The following is an 18,001-nucleotide window of genomic DNA, read 5'->3' on the forward strand; positions in this document are numbered from 1 at the left end:
CTGGTGGGGTGAGAGCTCGCGGGGGGTCTGAACTCACACAGCTGCCCTGCACACAGGCCTTTGCACCCCCTCCCCACGCTGGCACTGCTAAAGCCCCACCCTTTGAGCGTGCTGCTCTGTGCAATGAGCCCGTTGACGGTGCTGCCCGTTAAAGTAGCATCAGCCAAGCTAGTGGCAATAGCGCTATGTGGGCAAAGCTTCTCAGCACAGCTGAATGGGGCGGCGTCTGGAGCTGTTTCAGGCTCCCAGCAAAGTCAGGCAGCCATCAGGTACAGTGGGGGGGGGTTGTTTGCAAGCTGAAGAGCTAACACTTTAACTAGCTTCCTAAATGTGGCCTATGGCGAATAACTGAGCGGTCTGGCTGCAGCGCCTGGCTAGTCCTATCGCATGCAGCCACACTGCCCTAAAAGGAGCAGACCCCTGCCCGGCTCTGCAATCGCTAGGCCCCCAGCTCCCACAGAGAAGGCACAGCCGGGGCAGCTCCCTCCCGCACTGCAGAGAAGGCACTAGCTGTTAGGCACTGTAGTTCATGCCCTCAAGGAGGCACGCTGTGGCCATCACTGTTGGCATCATTTATTTATAAGTCGCATACACTAAAAATAACATTTCCTTGGCGGTATGGAGGTTGCACGGTGACTCAAAGACACAGTTGACTTAGGCCACTCTCACCCCAGCACTTGCTCACAGCCTGCGGGAATCAGTCAGCGCTGGATGTGGCCTGGAGGACCTGCGCCAATAAGTCAGCTGCACGTGATCCCGCTGGCACGTTACACAACTTTGCCATGAGTGCAACTGTCCTGGTGGGTCAAATATACTTGCAAGAGCCCAATGCTGCCGTGCTAGTGCATGCGGCGCGTCCACTGGAGTGGATGGGACTTTTGCCCTTGCATAGCAGGTCCAGTATTGGGCCCGCTCTAATGTCTGACTCTGTGTCCGAGTCCTGGGCCAGGCATAGCTCCATCAGCCAGGAGTGTAGTGAAATGGGATCCCAGATCGACATGGCTGTACCAGCAAGACCCAGGTATATCAGCAAGCAGGCGCTTTTGCTGGTATAACTTAGTTTGTCAGTGGGGCTGGAATACGCTACATTGGCAAAGTTGCTGAGTTTTTTACCGGTGAAAGCTGTAGGCACAGTAGGTGCACTTTGCCTCTGTAGTGTAGTGTACTGGTAGAGCTATATGAGCAAAGCGTCTAAGCACTGAACTCTAGGCTGAAAGGCTGGGAGGGGGAGGGAAGTAACAGAACTCCTCCCACTGTAACAACCCAAACAGCCTTGAATGGAGGGCTTGGGAACGTGAAAAAAAAACTATTTAAAAGGGACAGCAAAGAGCAAGGGCAGCCCCCATTCTGAAGGGGCTGACTCCATGTCCAGGGGAAATAGGGGCCATTTCACACTAACTAAAATTCACTTGTTTGCAAAGCCAGCAACCCCTCCTGAACTTTAACCCTAACGAGTGGTTTCCTGGGGAGATGCTGCCTCTTTATTCAGGCAAATCCTGCTGAAGCTCTGCATAATCTTCCCCTTTCTCTCCCTCCATCTCCTCTTTTTCTTCTTCTTTTTCTCCTCTTCCGTTTCTCTCATTCTCTTCCTTTTCTATCTCCTTTTGTTTGTTTTCTTCTCTTTCGTTTTGGTCCTCTGCCTCCTCTTCTTCCTTGTATTCATCGTCGTAATCATAATCTGGAAAAAAAACCAATGCAGGTTTCTTAAACAGAACAGCAGAGTTCCCGCCCACCAAGCACGTAGCAGAGAATGGAGCTGCACCTTCCAGGTGTGGAGAGCACTTAAAGAGGAGAGGAGTACCAGGGCTGCCAAGCTCTTCCACCCCATTGATACAGTCTTTCCTCTCCCCCACCCTTTTTGTTTTGTTTCAACAGGTTAAATTCATCCCTGGAATAAGGGCTTAAGTTGCAGGTCAGAGCTGGCAAGTTGCATGTTTGGAATTCATGTTTGCACAAAAAGAGGTGAACTCTGGTTAGTCACCCAGGGGCAGTGGGGAGGTGGGGGAGAATGTTGCTGGGAAAAGGGGTGTGGTTGGGCATTGATCTTTCCTTTGCCAGTTCAGGGGCGGTACATTAAACCCAGAAGTGCATAACAGAGGGATGTATATCAAACTAGTCATCTGTTACACACATATTGAGATTTACCCCAGCCCAAGACCTGCATGCCTAACTCTGAACAGTGCATACCCTGCAGGCTGTCAGACCAAACAGCACTCTAAGAATGAAGCTAAGATTTAAATACTAAATTGGCACTCTTCTCATAATACTTAAATAAGTGGCATATACTGAAACATTTATTCTTATGGATTCAGATCTGTATAGCTCTATAATAGTCACATATATACTGGATATTGTAACATTGTACCCCATTTATATTTTTGTTTATTTTATTAAATAACAATCTCAGACCCTAGGGCTGCCCTCCCAGATCCAACTGCAGGAGCAGGGCCTCCTGTTGTATATGAATTGAGGCTCTATTACACCTATATTAACCACCCAGTTTGTGTATTACTGATATATTTCAGTGTATAAATATGGGATCCAAACTTTCAGGGTATTATGTGTAACAGACACAGTATAAAATGGTTTCAGTTTTATAACATTTCCAATATGATCACTCTTGAGGATCCATTTGAGTATACTCTCTTCCACGGTGTTACATAGCTGCTTCTCCCACAAGGGGTCTGTGGTGATCCTGTACTCTGGGAGACCCTGGATGGCCCTTCTCACTGCCTCCCTGCCAGCCTTAGACCAGTTTCACATCAGCACATGAGGTTACTCCTGATTGCACCAATGAGTGGAGAATCATGCCCTCTGCTTTCTTCCATGCTCCTCCTACCCTGCCATAGCTGGAGCACCCACCAAGGACCTCACTGCAGACCTAGCTTACAAAATGACCCATTTATTATCTTTTAAGGTGGGATGGATAGCTCAGTGGTTTGAGCATTGGCCTACTAAACCCAGGGTTGTGAGTTCAATCCTTGAGGGGGCCATTTAGGGATTTGGGGATTTAGTTGGGGATTGGTCCTGCTTTGAGCAGGGGGTTGGACTAGATGACCTCCTGAGGTCCTTCCAACCCTGATATTCTATGCTTGACACAGTTGCCAACTTTCACGTGGTAAATAAGCACCCCGACTTTCACAATAAGCCAAACATCAAGCTAATCCCATTTCAAAACAAGCCAGTCCCTACGAACCCCGATACTCTATGTGACTAGATTCCCCCTGGTGTGCAGTCTGGGACTGGGGTGGGTCCACTGTGCACCCCTGACTCTCTCCCCCCCTTGCCCCTGCTTGCCGGGAGCCAATAAAAAAAAGAAGCAACAAGCAACTCACAAGCCAATTAAGCCAAAAACAAGCCCCATTTCAGCATTTTTTCCACAGGTTTGGCATGTCTGGTGCTTGAGCGGACTGTTTGCCTTCTGCAAGCAGTCACAGGGAAACGTGGCAAATGCTGCCACCTACAGCTCAACGTTGATACAGCACTTAAATATATATCCATGGAAATCTCTGCATCGTCTACTGAATTCTTCCCCCGTTACCTCAACTTTTGCAGCCTCAGCCAGTGGCTGCAGCCCAGGTAACCACATCACGCAGCTCAGGGCTATTTTTAAACTTCGTTCTGCCCCCACTGTGCTGGTGTAATCCCCCCAGGGTCGACAGCAGTTACATGTGTTCGGAGGAAAGACGTAATGGCTGTTGTAATCAAGTTGGGACTGATAATTGTGGGGCACTGCACTGCAGGCTGGCACTGACTCTGGTCCTGCTGCAGCTGCTCCCGAGGGACTGGAGTTATTCAGGTGGTGATGGGACATTGGATACAGTTTATTTCAGGTGGATTCCAAAAGCCAGCTGAGCTTTTCCCGCTTCCTCTTTCCTGCATGTCTCATACTCGCGCAGCATTAGGTACAATCACGTTTTGTAACTGTCTATTTAGGTTCTTGCTAGGCCCATCGCTGTGGTGTTGGGGCACTGGAGAAATTAACATCTTTATAAGAGTCACTTTGTGTTTTGGAAAATGTCTTGTTTACAAACAGCACTAACGTGTGTTAAAGAATTGGGGCCAGATCCTCAGTTTGTGTCAATGAGCATCGCTCCGTAGAAATCGGAGAGATGCTGATTTACACCAGCTGGGGATCGGCACCTCACTGATGAAAAGCAAAGCCACTGTTCCTAGCCATGTTATGGTTTCATATGTCTATAGACAAATGCCAGGAGTATGGGGAAGAAACAGAAACCTGGAAGCATGAGCCATAAGCTAAAATATGACTCAACTGGCATCGCAGAGACTCTGTGGGATGAATCTCGAGACTGGAATATTTGGATAGAGGGGTACAGCTTGTTCAGGAAGGGCAGGCAGGCGAAAAAGGAAGGAGGTGTTGCACTGTACATCAAGAATGTATACTTCTGTTCTGAGGAGGTGAGAGGCAGACCAGCTGAAAGTCTGGGTGAAGATAAAAGTGGGGGAAACCAGGGGTGACGTCACCAGAGGAGGCTGCTATGTAGACCGCCGAATCTGGAGGAGGTGGGGGATGAAGCATTTCCAGAACACACAACAGAACTCAAGACCTTCTAGTAATGGGGGACTTTAACTACTCAAGTGTTTATTGGAAAAGTAATTTGACAAAACACAAAATGTCCAGTAAGCCCTTGGAATGTCTTGGGGACCACTTCTTGTTTCAGAAGGTGGGGGCAGTAACCTGGGAGATGGCCATTTTAGGAATTGGCTGCACATCAGAAGGTGGAAGGCAGTTTGGGTGACGCGATCGTGAAATGATAGATCTACTGCTTCTAAGGAAAGGAAGGAGAAAGAGCAGCAGAACAAGGACAATGGACTTCAAGAAAGCAGACTTGAACAAAATCAGAGAACTGGAAGGTAAGATCCATGGGAAGAAAATCTAAGAGGAAAAGGCGTTCAGGAGAGCAGAGAGTTTCTCGAGGAGACAATGTTAAAGGCACAACAGCAAACTATCCTGATAGGAAGAATAGTAAGAAGGCAATATGGCTCCATCAGGAGCTCGTTAATGACCTGAAAAGCACAAAGGAATCCTACAGAAAGTGGAACCACGGACAAATAGGCAAGAGTGAGAACAACAGAATAGCACAAGCAGGTAGAGACAAAATCAGACAGTTTAAGGCACAAAATGAGTTACACCCAGCAAGGGACATAAAAGGCAGTAAGAAGAGGTTCTATAAATACATTAGGAGCAAAAGAAAGACACAGAAAAGTGTAGGTCTGCTATTTAGTGTGGAAGGAGAGCTAACAACGGATGACACCAAGAAGGCTAAGGTGTTCAATGCCTATCTTGATTCAATCTTCACTAACAAGGTAAATTGTGAGCAGATACCTAACACAATAAATGTTATCAACAAGGGGGACGGCACACAAGCCAAAATAGGGAAAGAACAAGTTAAAGAATATAGAGATAGATTCAAGTTGCCAGAATCTGATGAAATTTCCCCTAAGGTACTTAAGGAACTAGCTGAAGCAATTTTGGAACCGTTAGCAATTATCTTTCAGAGACTCCTGGAGGATGTGAGGACCTGGAAGACTGGAGCAGAGCAAACATAGAACCTGTCTTTAAAAGGAGAAAAAAGCGGACCTGGGGAATTATAGACTAGCCAGCTTAACTTTGATACCTGGAAATATATTGGAACAAATGATTCAACAATCAGTTTGTGAGCACTTAGAGAATTGTAGAGTTCTAAGGAATAGCCAACATGGATTTGTCAAGAACAAATCCTGCCAAACCCGCCTAATTCCCTTCTTTGACAGGGTTATTGGCCTAGAAGTTGGGGTGGAAGCAGTAGATGTGATATATCCTGATTTTAGTAATGCCTTTGACAGTCCCACATGACATCCTCATAAGCAAACTAGGGATAGATGGTCTTGATTAAATTACTATGAGCTGGGTGCACAACTGGTTGAAAGATGGTACTCAAAGAGTACCTATCAATGGTTCACTGTCAGACTGGGAGGGGAGTATCTACTGAGGTCCTGCACGGCTCCGTCCTGAGTTCTGTACTGTTCAATATTTTCATTCCACTTTTTCATTCCACTTGGATAGTGAAGTAGAGAGTGTGCTTTCAAAATCTGCGGATGACACCAAGCTGGGAGGGGTTGCAAGCTCTTCTGCAAAAAGGGCTAATATCATGCTGGGGTGTAATAACAGGAGTGTTCTATGTAAGACGTGGGAGGCAATTGTTCCACTCTACTTGGCACTGGTGAGGCCTTGGCTGCAGCCCTGTGTCCAGTTCTGGGCACCACATTTTAAGAAAGCTGTGGACAAATTGGAGAGAGTCCAGAAGAGAGCGACAAAAATGATCAAAAATTTAGAAAATCTGACCTAAGAGGAAAGGTTTAAAAAACTGGGCATGTTTGGTCTTGAGGAAAGATAGAGAGGGAACCTGATAAGTCTTCAAACGTGTTATGGACAAGAAGTAATCCACTTAATCTGCAGGAGGGGGAGACTTAGGTTAGATATTAGGAGAAACTTTCTAATGATAAGGAATGTTTAAGCACTGGAACAGGCTTCCAGGGGAGTTTGCGGAGTCCCATCCTAGTGGGTTTTTAGGAATAGGTTGGACAAACATGTGTCAAGGATGGTCTAGGTTTCCTTGGTCCTGCCTCAGCGCAAGGAGCTGAACTGGGGATCACACCAGGTCGCTTCCAGCCCTACATTTCTGTGACTCTGTGTGAAATTATTTCTGCCACAATACACTGTTTATAGAGGGTGGGTGTACACAGGAAATACTGGTGCTTATTGCTTAGCAATGGGGCAACTGCTTCATTGCTACCAACAGTGTAAGCCTGTCTGAGTACCACTGCTGAAAAAAGGGTCCTCATTTCCCTACTGCAGCTGCACGCAGAGGGTCAGAGATTGGGTCCTGAGCTAGCAGGGGGCAGAGCTATGGCCCTCCAGTGTCAGTGGTATCCAGCCCGTTTCACTGGGGGGTAGCTACTCCCCCAAGAGTCCTGTGATGAGGTAGAAGAGAAGGGGATATGCAAAACTTTCTACATTGTTTTACACACCGATTCCCAGGTGAATTAGTACCTCTGAAAGATTCGAGTCTCTCTGTCCTTTGTTCTGCTCTCAACTCTTCGATGAAGTCTTTGTTCGCATCATCTAGGGCCTGAAGTTGACAAGAATAATTAGTGACAAATCTAGACGTGCAGTCACATGACAGGCCTATTCAAAAGTTTGTCCTATTCCCCTCTGCTGTCCCCTCTCCCATCACTCCTTACTCCTTTGGGGCCTTTAAAGCTACCTGCAGTGAAAAGCCTCTTTGCTCCGCTCCTACCCCCCGCCCCATTGTGATTGCACTACTCTAGTTAATATACTCCCTGGCACACTTCAGCTGGGATCATCCCTTGCTCCTTACACCCCCACCCCACACAGCTAGCACTGGTTTTCCCATTTTTAACTAAACATTAGAGGTGGTTCCCCTGTGCTCGGAAACCCACTTAAGGGATCCCTGAACAGGCACACATTCATGCTGCAGAAGCACTGTTCTGTGTTTTGAAACACTGGGTGAGATCAGCCCAGTGGGATCTACTCCAATGAGATTATGAATAACCTGGAGGAGTACCTATGCATGCAGACCATTGCTAGGGCAGCAAGCATATGTGCCAATAACATGCAAATCATGTACCCCAATTCATAGCCAATACCCATGATGTTCCTGTCATGGAGGTCATGCAGAGTAGTCTCTCCATAATATTTCAGAGAGGCCAGAACAGGGGGGCCATATTCAACCTCCCATTCCAGTTGCTGGCCACGAGCATGCTGGCATGCACCTGGATGCAATGAAAGACAGAATTTGACTCCTGGCTACACTGAAGTCAATAGAAGTTCTGCCACTGACTCCAACAGGTCCAAGATTTTACCCCATATATTTCCAGCATTAGCTCGCATTGGGACCGAGTTTTCTAACTCAAGAGGTTTCATATGTTTTTTATTGTGGGACAGAGACTGCCTTGTTCCTCTTGGGATACATTTCATTTCCTCATCCCCCAGCTGCCAGCTGGCATTCCCTCCTTGCTCTGGGTCCCTGGCCCCACAGACCACAGGCTGAGAACAACAGTGGTCAGTAACTTATGCACGTTACTCCGAAAGCCTCTCGATGACAGTAAATCACTTACGATGATGATAGCCTGCTGAGCTGCATCATTATGAATGAGTTTGGCCTTCTCAAGAGCTTTTTCAAAGTTCAGAACTGCAGATTGGAAGTCCTCGAGTTTCACTGGAACAGACAAACAAGAATCCATTTGAATGCAGGACTAAGAACAAGAGAAAACTATTATGTTAGCCCAGTGAGCCTGTCTTGAAAAGGCTTTTGCTCAGATGAGACTGTGGGGCTGTTTGTAAGGCACAGGCAGGTTTAATGAAGCTGGGGAGTAGACTCAAGGTCTGCCATCTTTAAAGCAAATTTTGCAACCATGTCTTTACCTTGTGCTTGTGCCACCAGCACACTAGCATTGAGTTGCCACTCAACATCGCCCTCCTCCTCCGCTGACTGGAGGGATTTTTCTCCATAATCCTGGGCCTCTGTGGCTTTATCGAGCTCTAGGTAACATCGGCCAATTTCGTGGAATAACCACGTCTTCTCCAGGCTGGTTTTTGCCAGTGGGATCTTCTCCTCCCATCTTTACACAGGAAAAGAAAGTTACTTCTACTGCCCTAGATCCAGCATAGTGTTAGCTCTTGGCTTTTTAAACCCTTACAAGGGTTCCAGATGCTGCCATTACCCAAAGTCTATTATGCTGAGGCCTCTTAGATGTTTGGAAAGAGAGCAAGTCAGAAAGTCTGGAAGACTCTGGGGGTTGGGTTACAAAGTCATTTACTCTCAGGGCTGCCGGTTTGAATCAAGGCAAGATCAATCCTTGCAATTGGAAATTGTTACCGTCTGATGGCTGTTCAGTGGCCTGTCCAGTTCAGCTCCTAGTGGTGGGTGTCCACATCACAGCTGGCACCAGCAGTGCCCCTTGCTGACAGCGTAATTAAATACATGGACCAAGCAACGCCCATTTAATTTTAAATCTGCTCTCTTACCTGTTATGTTATGAATGTTACATACGTGTCAATAGCTTGCTGGAATTTGCCAATTCTGGCATAAACCCTGCCAATGTTGTCAAGGGCTCTGGAGACGGCATCTGGCAGATCACTGCATTGAAGTGAAAGAAAGAGGTCTTCAGAGAGTCTTGCCCCTGAATAATCCTGCATTTTCTTAGGCTCTCTCTATATTCTCTTGGAGATTCACTGGTTCAGTGAGCTCACAGAACAATGTCAGACAGCACTAAAGGAACACTGTCAGTTTGAAATACTTTTTACCAACTACTGTAGCTGGAAGAGATAAGTGGGGTGGAATGGTTCTGCTTTATCCATTTTTGTTTGTTTGAATTTTTTTTGTGTGCATTTGATAACACACTTTTTGTGTGCAGTCACTTCCACTGTTCCCTCTGTGTAGTCAGTCAGTGGTGTGGATTTTCATATAGCAGCATGGGGGAGAAAAGCATTTGGTTTTTGGAAAGTGTACCGTTTGTAGGGGCGAGTAAGGGGCAGATGTAGTCCTTAAAAGTACTTTTAACTCATTTTTCTGTTCTGTTAAGTAGATTTCAAGTTGATAGGGCCCATTTAAAATTGCAGTGGGGTACTGTGCTGAGACAGATGCCATGTCTCTGGTGGCAGTTAAAGAAACAAAGCAGCTTTTTTAAATAGTTGAAAAGGAGAATCCCAGTGTCCTGGGCTGTATTTGCTCGCTCTCAGTAACCTGGCTCTGCTGTCCAGTGCTCTGTGTGAGCTATTGGTCAACGCTAACGGCTACTCACTTTATAATAATGCACCCTGGTGAGCTCTAAGTGTTCTTTACAAACGTTAATGACCTAACCCTCACTCCCCTCCTCTGATATGAGCCAGTTTTACTATCCCCAGCTTACAAAGGAAGAAACTGAGGCAGAGGGGGACTAAGGGTATGTCTACACAGCAAAGAAAAATCCATGGCTGGCCTGTGCCAGCTGACTCAGGCTCAGGCTGTGGGACTGTCTCCTTGCTGCGCCAGCTACAGGCGTCTAGTTGCTGTGTAGACATACCCTAAATGCATTGCCCCAGGTGTCACAGTGAGTGAACAGCAGAACCCACATCTTCTCACGCCTGTCCTGCACTTTAACCACTAGAGGATGCTTCCTCCCTGCCTGATCACTGCACTGGTGGCAAAAACCCAAACACGCCCAACAGGCACCTCCTTGCTTTGTGAAGTGCTCTGCAAAACTCCATTAGGAGAGGACTATATAAAGCCCAATCTGCTCCGTTCTCTTCCGCCTGAGAGATCCTGCAGAACGTTTTCTGCAGGAGCGGGTGGCTGTACCTACTGGGTCCTGACATCATGACTCAAATGAAAATGATTTTCCCAGCCAGGAAACCTATAAAGAAATTGGATTATAACATTTTCTTAGGCGGAAGCGTTGCCTGGGGCAGGGCGGGGGGCTGGGAATTGAGAGCCCTGGGTGCCAGCCCTGGCTCTGACATGGATTTGGTTTGTGTCCCGGGGCAGGACACATACATTGTTCTGCCTCAGCCTCCCTGTTTGTACCAGGGTGATGATGATATGTCAGTGGATCCTGTGAGGGCAGATAATGACTGTGTCTAGAGCCATCAGGTCCCCAGAAGAGCAGTGCTACAGAAAGTCAAAGCATTATTCGAGAATTGCCCTTCAGTCAGGCGGTGTGCCCTTCCCACCTGAGCTCCTACCGCCACCGTTACCTCCTACATCGGGCTTTGGAGCACTCACTTTTCCCTGGCGATCTCCAGATCCATCTTGTGACTCTGCAGTGCTCTCCCCATTTGCCCCATCTCGATCTGAGCATTCCCAATGCAGCTGTAGAGGTTTCCAATCAGTTCGTTCTTGTTGGGAATTTCATCCTCAGACCAACCTTGAATTGTGTTTAGCACATGCTCAGCTTTCTTACAGCTTCCTTCAGGGCAGCTACTGGTCAGCACTAGAAGCACAGAGAGAGGAGCGCTCAGCACCAAGTCCGGGGCACCGGGACAGCTGGGGAGACACAGGGCCCGATTCTCCACTGGCTCTTCGGGGAGCCATTTAGAGCGGTGCAAAGTGGGTGTGAAATACTGCCACCAAGGTAAGTCTGCGTTGGTACCGTTTTGCATTCACTTTGCACAGGTGCAAATGAAAACCCCTCGTGCAGGACAATGGAGAATGAGACCCACAGTCGGAAGATGGACTGGGAGAATCTAGTCGTGCAGCGGGGGAGCTGAATGTGTCATCTGAGAGTAAGTGCTAAACGCAACACCGGCTATAGCATCTCTTACAGGTCAGTCCATCACGCTGGGCTACGCGGCTCTAGTACCTGTCCCGGCTTTGTGCAGTGCTGTGGCAATTAAACCACCAGACTACGCTGCGTAGCTCTGTCATCTGCCACATTTGGGGGCAATTCTGTGGCAAGTGAAAGGAACGGAGCCTCAGTGATGATGACGGAGGTCTTATGAGTTAAAACACTGAACAGACATGGCTTGGATCCCTCTCTCCTCCCTTCCAGACCCTTCCCTGCAGATTCTTCATCCTTCTAGCCCTCTCTGTCCTTGTTACTTTTCAAATAAAGTAGAGAAGAACCAATGCCCTGGCCTCTCCAATGTCCCAGGCTGGGTGGGGCATTTGCTAAGCACACTGCATTTGCCTACAGAGTTCTAGTGTCCAAAGCACTGCTCTGTACAGCGCTCTGGGATACCTTGAGTATAGGAGGAGCTGGAAAATACCCCAGTGTGTTAAATTCTATACTAAAATATTGCTTGGGAAAGGCAGGGAAAAGCAGAACACAATTTTAAACCTGCTCGCGTTAGGAAATAACCCCCTGAACGCAGTGCTCCTGCTGATCTGGTCTGTAGCTGCCCACCAGTCACAACGCTCTTGTTGCTTCCATGTGGGACACCTACACATATCGATTTCTTCCATGCTCTTCAGGATGTATCTGGCAACTTCCGATGGCTTTCGCTTTCTCTCTGGGAGCCATCTCTGCTGCATGAGCTTGCGGTCTCTCACGCGGGCATAGATGGGCTTCTGCTGCTGCCAGAATTCGGTGCGGGTGTCCAGGTAGTTAATGCCGCCCAGGATCAGGTCCTCCACTGTCATCCCGTGCTTTGTGCTGCTTCTCATCAAGTCTGGAAATCAGCGAAAGGCAGAACCAGGAGACAGTATTAAAGGATCTGAGGAGTGAAGCCATGATGTGAGGAGGATGGGAAGATTTTTAGTGCAAGCCCCAGACTGAGCACCCTGGAGACTAAGTCCTTTAATAATCCCTGGAACAGGCACAGCATGGGTGGTGGCACGGCTAGCTTTCCCCACCACCTCACCACCCCCTGCTGTCGTGCCTAAACCTGCCATGTAGGCGTGACCAGTAAGAGTCAGTGTCCAAGGCCCCTTTAATACTTCTCTTCAATGGTGAAACAACCCAGGAGAGGCCCAGTGAGCACTAGTGGTGGTGAAGTTTGGTGATCTGGACACCAGTCCCACTGGGCCATAGTGGAAGATGAGGAACTATCTGATCCACTTATAGGGTAGATGGCCCCTTAACGCAATGTAGGCACTCTGGATTCCAGAGATTGTCCCCACGGAATACTGGGAGAACTTGTAAAGTCTCAGAAGACAGGATGGACCCATGCAAGTTATGAAGACTGGTAACATAACACGAGGTAACAGGGGACTAAAGCCTCAAACTCTCCTATGTTCCTGGGGAAATATGTCTCAAGAAAACTAATTAAATAGGGATGCATTTTCTGCCCAACTCAGAAATCTGATCCTTTTCTGAATCCCACATCTTGATCCTTAGCAGCAAAACCATGACATTGATCAATCCAAAGCAAAACTCAGTTACTGGTGCCTTCCACTTAATTCAAACACTAATTTATCTAATCAACTAGGACATTTGTACTTAAAATAATATAATTTCTGCTTTTTATTTTGATTGGTGTTAAGTGCTTTGGGCTAGTGTTAGTGGATAACTGAACTGCTCACTACAGAATGCTGCTATTTAAGTAATAAGGAAGTATAAAGGATAAAACTTATTTAGATATTGTTACAAACACTGGTCCTGGAAACTTGAGTAACTTGTACAAATCTGGATCAAGTAATTTGTAGGTTTGGGACAACTGCAAACACTAGTATGTGCTACACAAGGGGTGGTGCGTCCCCTGGTAGTCATGAATAACAGAATAAAGGGAAAAAATTGATTTGATTGAATCAAGAGGAATAACATGTTATATTTAGTTAAATACAATAAAGAAAGACCTTCATCCTTGAGGAGTTTCTCCAGGTAGGCCTTGTCAGCGTAAAGCTCTCCAAGAAGTTGCCGTTCGGTCTTTTCATTCCTGATGGGCCCCACTTTACTCTGCTGCTTTTGATCCTTTTTGGGGGCTTTGACCTGAAGTTTCTGCTTCACTTTTTTGCTCTGCCGCAGAACAAAACAGAAGGACGCAGAGGAGAGGGAGACTGACACAAGCAGAAAGGGCTCGCTTTTGGATCCACTTCCCAAATTCCTTATTCACGAAGGAGATAATGACACAGGCACAAGACCAGCCTGTTGATCTAGTGGGGATCAAAGTAACTTGCTCCCTAGGACAGCAGCTTTATAAAACCAGGAGTTCTGCCCCTTCGGAGAAAGAGTGTCTTGCACTGCTCTGGAGTGACTCCATCTGACCAGTGCTAGACTCAGTGCATGCAGGCTTGGGGGGGGGGGGGGGCCGCATCCAGCCCACCACAGTCCGAGAAAGGGTGTTGGGGGCAAGATCACCCCAGGCCTTCCCATCCCAAATCCTAATCCAGGTTCAAAACACACCCATAATAAATACATCCTGGGATGGCTCGACAGTTTAAAGTTACTGTACTTCTCCTAAGCACATTCAGCGACATATTCCCAAGTGGCCGCTGACGATGGCGGCCTCTATTTCTGGATGCCCAACTTTAGACATGTTGGTCCTGATTTCCACAGCTGCTGACCAGCCACGGCTCCAGCTGGAGTCCAGGGACTCTGCAGGACCTTCGGAAAGTCAGGCCCTTGAAGGCTGATTTTCTGCGGAGTTGAGCACTCGCTGCTCCCGCTGATGTCAAACTGGAGCTGTGGGTGTTCAGCGCTCCCGAGGAGCCACCTGCCTCAAGCTGGGCACCCAAAAATTGAGCCACCCAAAATCAGTGGCCACTTTTGAAAAGTTTAACCTTAAACAGCAAGTCAGACCAAAGTCGATGCTACAGATTGATCCTGGCCCCACTGAAATTGATGGAAAGTACTCCTGTGAGTAAGGCGAGCAGAATTTGGGCCCATGGCTAGACACAAACACAGATGCTCTTAATGTCCTCTCTTTCATAGAATATCAGGGTTGGAAGGGACCTCAGGAGGTCATCTAGTCCAACCCTCTGCTAAAAGCAGGACCTAATCCTAACTAAATCATCCCAGCCAGGGCTTTGTCAAGCCTGACCTTAAAAACCTCTAAGGAAGGAGATTCCACCACCTCCCTCCTGTGTGATAGTCTGTTTGAAAGCAGTGGGGGTTTTGCTGGTGGAAAGGTGCCAGATGAGACATTCAGGTTCTCCTGGGCTGGTGCTCTCTCCTGACAGAGCTACACAAAATGTCAAGGAGAAGGCAGAACGGTCTGCCCCGTATGGCACACTGGGCTGACCCCAGAAGTAGTTCTGATGTGGCTGCAGAAAGGCTCCCCCAGGTTAGCACTGTGGTATCTCTAGTGAGCGTCCCAAGAGAAAGGGGTTCACACCATACCTCTGCCTGCCTGCTTAAAAAGCAGAGGTCTCCTTTATTCTCCAGTTTAACTGAGGAAGGACCTGCAGACGGAGAAAAACGTACTTGTAAACATTCAAGAACTGCAACGCACAGGCCCTGGAGTTTATTTGAAATATGTGGCAAGTTCTGTATCCCTCTCTTCAGTCTAAAAGCAGGAATTGCAGCTCAGAGAAACAGCTCAGCTGTATCTATTATTAATTATTATTATTGTGGCCCCTACGGTAGTACCAAGGGGTCACAACCACAGATCAGGGCCCCATTGCGCTAGGCACTGTACAAATAAAACAAAAAGACAGTCCCTGCCCTAAAGAAGTAACAATCTACCTATAAGACAAGAGACAACAGGCCAATTAAACAGCCAGATGGGGCAGTACCAGAGTGGGACACCAGGACCTCCACCAGCCCAGAGAGTTATTTCTAAATCATATTTGTCAATATTTAGAGCAAAATACCCCTCTCTGACTCAGACAGTGGCTCTCAACTCTGCCAGTCTAACTGCCTGCTGGCAACGCACACAGAAGTGGGAGATAGCGCTCTGCTTTGGCCAAGCCAGAAGGGGGAAAGGAGATTCAGACACTGTTCTAACGAGTCTCCTCGGGTGGGAGAGTCAGGACAAGACTATTTAGACAGCCGGGGGGGGGGGGGGGGGGGAGGGGGTTTTCGGGGGGGGGGGGGGGGGGGGGGGGGGGCGTTTCTCAGACTATCTAGCTAGGTGTTCATGGGCTCCATTGCTGTAGTGTCCAGAAGCCTCCCAGTTACATGAAAATACAGATAAATTAACGGTAGTCTCTTGCTTCTTTCCCAGTCTCCAGAAGAAATAGTTTGATTTCTGATGAGCATGTCTGTTTGTTTTTGTGGGTGGGTGCACTGTCAGTCCAAGTCTCTGTGTTCTGTGCGTGTCGGGGAAGTGGGTCCGTCACTCCATGTCTATGTGTGTCCCGTGTGGGTAGGTGTTGTCTCAAAGTTGCTGTGGTGTGTGTATGTCCATAAGTGGGGGTGTGATGTGTGTCTGTGAATAGGCATGCTGTCTGTCCATGAGTGGGTGTACTGCACATCCTTGTGAAGACAAGAGAAGGCTAAGTGGAAGAAATGAGTTTTATAATTAGCTCTGAACATAGCAAGGCCTTAGATCACTTTTGCCTCTGGCTGGATTGAGTTCTAGTCTAAGTCTAGCTCCTAGGAAAGTGTTGCCTCTCCCTACTGGTTGAGAGTTTCACGGGTCCCATGCAGATCAGCTGTCATGGGAGGTCAGGGTCACAGCGGGAGATGTGGCTTCAGGAAGCTGAGATGAATTTCACTGAAAGGCTCTGAACATCGGGACAGAGACCTTGAAATGGACTCTGTAGTCGGTGGGGAGCCATGCAAAGAAAAGAGCAGCAGGGTGCTAAGCAGATGGGCTACTGCGTTTTGTACGAGCTGGAACATTTTCAGGGGTTGGGGCTTTGTTCGTAGATGTAAGTTGCAATAGTCAAGCATAGGGTAATGACTGCACGGATCAGGAGGGCCAGGTCTACACCTGAATCGGTATTACTGGGGAGTAATTAGATACTGTAACAAAATATACATTTGGCCAATAATACAGGTTGGACCCTATTGGGAATTCCCTGACCGCAGCTGAGAGTGACAATTATGCATGTGATTCAGGAGGCAGATAGATCTTGCTGTGCAATGTCCTCTCATTCTCTGAGCACACGAGGAACTAATATAATGTCAACAGCTACTGAATTGCCTGCTTTGGGATATGCTTGCATTATCAATAAACGGTTACATCTTACTTCCGACAGAGTTGTCAATCGCTTCCTGAGCTTTCTGAATTCCTAGCCTGAATTTCTGCAGCTCTGGACGTAGTTTGTGGCCTCGGTGATAATACACTAGTGCAAATTCAAAGTCGCCCATGGTGTACAGGGTCTCAGCCTTTTGGTAAAGTCCCTGTAACGAAGGAAACAAACTGTCTGAACGCAACAAAGAACAACGCCCAAAGCAGCGAGGAGAGCACTATGGGCCATCTCATCTGTGCCAAGGATAAAGCCCTGTCCTGCAACCACGACTCAGGTGAGTTTCCTTCACTTCCTTGGGGTCACTATAAGGGGTAGGGGTGCCAGATCAGGCCCCTGTTGCTGTTAGACGGTAAATATTTACAGCTGTTTACGTGGTGCTGGAATATAGCGCGAGTGTGTCCAGTAAACCTCAACTGAAACGAGAGTCTCCCTGTGGAATGTGGGATTTTCAACTGGACAGGAGAATAGCTCTCCAGACAACCCCCTCTCCTGACAGAACAGGCAGGGCTTGCGCTGAGCACCGGCAACACAAGGGCAGATTCAGCAACTCACCCGCAGCTCTGATCTCCTGCTCTGGAGATCTTGGGGCATGTCTACACGGCACAAAAAAAAACAAAAAGCCACAGCAGCAAGTCTCAGAGCCTGGGTCTATGACTTGGACTCCTGTCTGTCTATACTGCTCTTTTTAGCACCAATGTTCCCACTCGAGCTCTGAAACCCAGTCAAGGGGGGTGGTCACAGGGCCCCACTCCAACCTGAGCAGGAATGTCTACACTGCTAGTTTTAGCACACTAGTTCAAGACCTTTGACCACACGTCCGTAGACACAAGCCCTGAGAGACCCAGCTGCGGCTTTGTTTTTTGCAGTGTAGATGTACCCTTGATGCCCCACTCACTGAAGGCCGCCCTAGGTACACACCCGTCCCTTGTCCCCTTAATGCCATTTACCTTGGAGAATGTTTTGTCATTTTGAAGAGAGGCTTCTGCATCTCTCAGGGAATTTTCTGTGTCCCCGAGTTTCAGGTAACACATTGACCGGGCGACCAGGCAGTGCTTGTCCCCTGCTTGCAGCTGCAGAGCCTGGGATGCAAACACAGAGAAGCATTCAGTCACAGAGGTGCTGGGCTTGTCAGCACAGGAAGCACACACCGGCATCGGTATTTGATAGAACCTGCTGCACATCTGGGACACCCTCCAAGCCAGATCTCAAAGTGATTCCCAAGCATTCAGGAACAAAGTCTCACAACCCCCTGCGAGGGGTGAACTCTATCACCCTGATGGTGGTAACTGAGGCATGTGACTTGACAGAATCAGTAGAAGAGGCAGAAATAAAACCCAGGAATCCTAGCACCCAGACCCCTGCTCCAACCTCTGGTCCCCACTCCTTAGAGAACTGGAGAAATAACTTTGCCCTCATTAAAT

The 18,001-nt window shown here is 47.9% G+C and overlaps 1 protein-coding gene across 1 annotated transcript; it reads right to left on the reverse strand.

Moving 5' to 3' along the window:
- Positions 1-577: 577 nt before the first annotated feature.
- TTC25 (tetratricopeptide repeat domain 25) lies at positions 578-17,734 on the reverse strand. Its single transcript, XM_026654765.2, has 11 exons — positions 17,528-17,734; positions 16,578-16,731; positions 14,782-14,843; positions 13,299-13,458; positions 11,948-12,172; positions 10,788-10,995; positions 9,078-9,164; positions 8,450-8,646; positions 8,143-8,243; positions 7,055-7,133; positions 578-1,678 (listed from the first exon to the last, which is right to left on the reverse strand). The coding sequence occupies exons 1-11, from the start codon at positions 17,732-17,734 to the stop codon at positions 1,482-1,484; spliced, it is 1,677 nt and encodes a 558-aa protein (XP_026510550.2). The 3' UTR covers positions 578-1,481.
- Positions 17,735-18,001: the final 267 nt, after the last annotated feature.

This window comes from Terrapene carolina, unplaced genomic scaffold (genome assembly GCF_002925995.2).
Source record: "Terrapene carolina triunguis isolate 2854851 unplaced genomic scaffold, T_m_triunguis-2.0 Scaffold193, whole genome shotgun sequence".
NCBI classification, from domain to species: Eukaryota; Metazoa; Chordata; order Testudines; family Emydidae; genus Terrapene; species Terrapene triunguis.